This window comes from Sipha flava, unplaced genomic scaffold (assembly GCF_003268045.1).
Source record: "Sipha flava isolate LNK unplaced genomic scaffold, YSA_version1 111_pilon_pilon, whole genome shotgun sequence".
Taxonomy (NCBI): Eukaryota; Metazoa; Arthropoda; class Insecta; order Hemiptera; family Aphididae; genus Sipha; species Sipha flava.
The window spans coordinates 815,932-820,346 of NW_020271729.1; the positions used below are offsets into that span (position 1 = coordinate 815,932).

A 4,415-nucleotide genomic window follows, 5' to 3' on the forward strand; every position below is an offset into this window, starting at 1 on the left:
TATTATTATTATTATTATTATTATTATTATTATTATTATTATTATTATTATTATTATTATTATATTATTATTATTACTATGAACGTCATTTAAAAGGTTAATCGGATTTCGCACGATTTTCTATTTCGTTTACCTTCAGATCCCGTTGTCCTAGAAATTATGGCATAACTGCCCCAACGTTTCGTCGATCCGTGCGTAGTGTTCAGTGCTTTAATTTGTACGTAGTTTGAAAAATGTTAACGTTGGACGTCGTTCCTGAAAGGTCTCTGGGATGCGAACAATGGGAATTCGTTCTGGGTAAGTTTTCAATGTTTTATATAGGTATTAATTCGTCGTGCAACGTTCTGGCCTCTATACTTTGATTGAAGTTTTTGAGAACATTGCCGCGTTTGTTTAAACTATCTCGAATTCCATTGAAAAATAATAATTATAATAATAATATTTATTAAAGTTTTTAAAACTTGCAGATGTAGCTGAATAATATTTGTTAGTTGACTATTCTAATACACATTATTCAGAGACTATTAGTTACTTGTCTTACACAACAGATTACTTGTTTACTACATTGCATTATTTGATTAATTTGTTAACAAAGAGCTCTGTACATATGATAATTAATTTATGAAATAATTGACCAACTTTGTCAGTACTGCAAAATTGAATACATAAATAATTGTCTGCAAATATTATATGTTAAATATTGCCATTTAACAGGACATTTTATTAAATATTTTACAAATTAAGTATGAAAAAAATGTATACAATGTCAAACATAATACCTATGTTCTTTTTTTTTTTTAATGATGTACCCTTGAATGATTTATAACATACATACAAAATTTACACAAAATAAACTGTAACTATATTTATTTTTTTTGCATTAATCCTTCATTTTTTTTTTGTACAATGCATTTGTCTCGATCATGTTTAAACAAGTATCATCAAAATATTCTCAACAAAAATTTAAATGACTAAATCATATAAACAAATTGTTTTTAGGTATGCATTTTTGTCAAGCTGTTGCAATAATTCAGTCTCAAGTTGGCATTATAAAAGGGGTTCAAGTTTTGTATAGCGATAAGGTATGTAATTATGTATTAATTGTATACTCTTACTTAATTTTATATTTTTATAATTTTGCAGAACCCTTTAGATATTGATCTCATATTAGACCTTCCTCAAGATGGTATTCGATTTATATTTCATCCTGTATTTCAACGATTAAAAGTATGCTAATATTGGGTCATAAACGTGTTCTATAATTCTTGATCTAATTTTGTGTCCAATTATTTTCAGATGATTGAAATAGTTAACCTGAAAAATATTAAACTGAAATATTGGCAAGTATTCAAGTACATTAATGGTTGTAAATATTTGTATTTAACATACAAAAATCGTTATTAAGGCTTAATATTTTCTATTATGGTTTTGTAAATCATTTTATTGCTTATACAGTGGTATGGTGTTCAATGCTCCAGAAGTGATGCCTACCATACAACAAGTAGAACATACGTTTGGTGCTACTCATCCTGGTGTTTTTGATGCTGAAAAACAGACATTTACATTAAATTTCCGAGGAATTTCATTTTGTTTTAATGTTGATTCAAAATTTCAAGTATGTATCTAAAAATTTTTAACTTTCGTTATTGTTAATTTATTTCTAAAAATATGTATTTTTAGGCTGGTAGTGCTCAGTGTGGACTAGGATCTTTACAGTTTGCCAGTGGAGCTTCTCCAAATGTTAGTCGTGTACTTATATTCTCTGGAAGTCCGCTTCCTGGTCAAGATATACTAAATGTTCCATGTCACCCTTTATCATGTTATAAAGGGTTAACTTATTTGGAACGATTAGAAGTGCAAAGAGATCATACCAATACAAAAAGTTTTATGATTCAATTGTATTTGGAAGGTTCAGGTAAATTTTTAAAATGAAATACTATTAATGTAAGTACATTGTATAGCTATTAATTTTAAAACTAATGGATGTTCATTTAGGTTCAAACCGTGGTCGTAAAGTGTATCATAATCGTGAAATTTATTTTGGAATGTCATGTCAAGATGTTACTTCTATGTTAGGTACCCCATCACAAGTCTTTTATAAATCTGAGGATAAAATGAAAATACATTCTCCAAATGTTCATAGACACATATCTGTTCCTAGACGATCAGACTATTTTTTCAACTATTTTACCTTAGGATTTGTAAGTATCTATTGAACATTTAATTTAATTTATAATGAATGATGATAGTTATTGAAATAATTTATAGGATATACTTTTTGATGCCAAAACACATAAGGTTAAAAAATTTATTATACACACTAATTTTCCTGGTCATTATAATTTTAATATGTGAGTATTAAAAATTTATAAAAATTTAAATTGTATTAGTAACATATTTATTTATTTTTATGAAAATATACAGTTATCATCGATGTGAATTTAATATTACATTAATTTCTGAAAAATCAAAATGCAATTTATCTAATGATTGTAAAAAATATAATGATAAAAAAGCAAAACCAATAATTGTAAATACATTTACCAAATGGGATGAAATATCTGAAAGATTTAAACACAGTGAAAGACCTGTTGTATTAAATCGTGGATCATCTGAAAATTCTACTAATCCATTTGGATCAACATTTTGTTATGGTTACCAAGACATGGTTTTTGAAGTTATGCAAAATCAGCATATTGCTTCTATTACATTTTATAAAAATGACACTGCAGATGAAGTATGACAAAAATTAGACGCCACATCATATCCAGTGGCTGTTATGTTCTTATAATCAAAGTCTCTGCCCATGACCAACAGTATTTACATATTTTTTAAAAATGTGTTGTATAAAAAAATCTTGGATCTATCAAAAAAATAAAAATAAATTATTCTTACTTAATATGTATGTATTTCACAAATATATAAAATGTGGCATATTTAATTTTAAACCAAGACATAATCGTTTGTTTTTACAAACTAATTTTTAATTATGGAAGTTAAATTTCATTAAAATGTAAAGTATTTCTAAAATGTTTAGAGAAAAAAAATGTCGTGTTCAATTAGTTATAGAAAAATATTTTGTTTTATAATGTATAAAAATATTTTTTCTTGCTTTGTCTTTAATTTTTCTTTATATGTATTGTTTGAATATATTTGCATAGCACATTTTATGTATAGTTATTTTAACGTACTAATATAAAATGTATTTATTTAGAGACTTGACAATTTTAATTACCACTGTCTAATTTATTTAATATATAATTATTTAATATTTATTAATTTATTTTGAAATCTACTTAATTAAATAATTAAACATAAATTTTGCGATGTATGATCTCAATCAAAATATTGTTACATGAATATTTTCTTTTACTGAAAGTGTAGGTTCCATATTTTTTTTAACTCAAATTACACCAAATAAGTATTTAAATAATCTATATTTATATATATATATATATCAGAAATGTGTATTTTTAATTGAATAAATACATTATACCTAATTATTCATTATTTTATTGTATTTTAAATTAAGAATACAAATGCATAGCCCATGAATCTAGAATTTGACCTCTTAATTTCTGATTATATTATTAACAATTTTGTGATAGTAATTATAATTGTAAATTAATTTTATTACTATGTAATGTTATGTAACTTTTTTTTATCATTTAAAATGTTTTATGATCTATATATTATTAATGATAATTTGTACAATCAAATGATATGAACTATTCCAGGATCCGTTACCATTATACAGATTATTTTTAATGTTTATAATACATAATTTATTTTATTTAAAATCTTATTTTCTGTTTAATTCCATAATTATTTTTTCACTAGAGTATAAAAAAATACACCAAGGCTTTGAAGTTGGTTTTAAATCCTTCACTTTTTATTAATACTCACATTATGTTGTGTCAGTGGATATCTTAAACTGTGGTATAACTTAGTTGTGTTTGTACTATGATAGAATTATTTTAAAGTGTTATATTATAGTAATTATTAAGCTTCTACATTTTACTGCATCCTGTTTTTAAGGTTCTATATTGAGTACTTGAATTTATAGTAATTTTATACAGTGCAGATATCAAGTTAAATTGTATTTTTAAAAATATGTAAGAATTATTAATTATTAATTAATATTTTATTTAGTATAATGATTAGCTAAAACATTTATAACTACAAGAAAAAAATAGTAATGCAAGTAAAAAAAATCTTTTAAATTGGACTGTATCTTAACTGCAATTTACATGTTTTTATATACCTTTCTACCTTTCATTATTACACATAATCTAAAATTTATATTTAAATTAAATTATATATTTGTATGGCAAATATTAATATCTTTAAATGAACATTTCTAATAAAATTAGTATATTCAACATATATCCATTTAAATTTCTTTCTAAAATACT

At 23.9% G+C, this 4,415-nt stretch overlaps 1 protein-coding gene across 1 annotated transcript; it reads left to right on the top strand.

Moving 5' to 3' along the window:
• The first annotated feature begins 53 nt into the window (after nt 1-53).
• Nucleotides 54-2,889, top strand: LOC112689119 (UPF0183 protein CG7083). The gene is made up of 9 exons (XM_025562652.1): nt 54-297; nt 1,000-1,082; nt 1,144-1,227; nt 1,297-1,340; nt 1,456-1,615; nt 1,681-1,915; nt 1,996-2,201; nt 2,269-2,351; nt 2,425-2,889. Exons 1-9 carry the CDS (start codon nt 234-236, stop codon nt 2,741-2,743), a joined length of 1,278 nt encoding a protein of 425 aa, XP_025418437.1. The 5' UTR covers nt 54-233; the 3' UTR covers nt 2,744-2,889.
• Nucleotides 2,890-4,415: the final 1,526 nt, after the last annotated feature.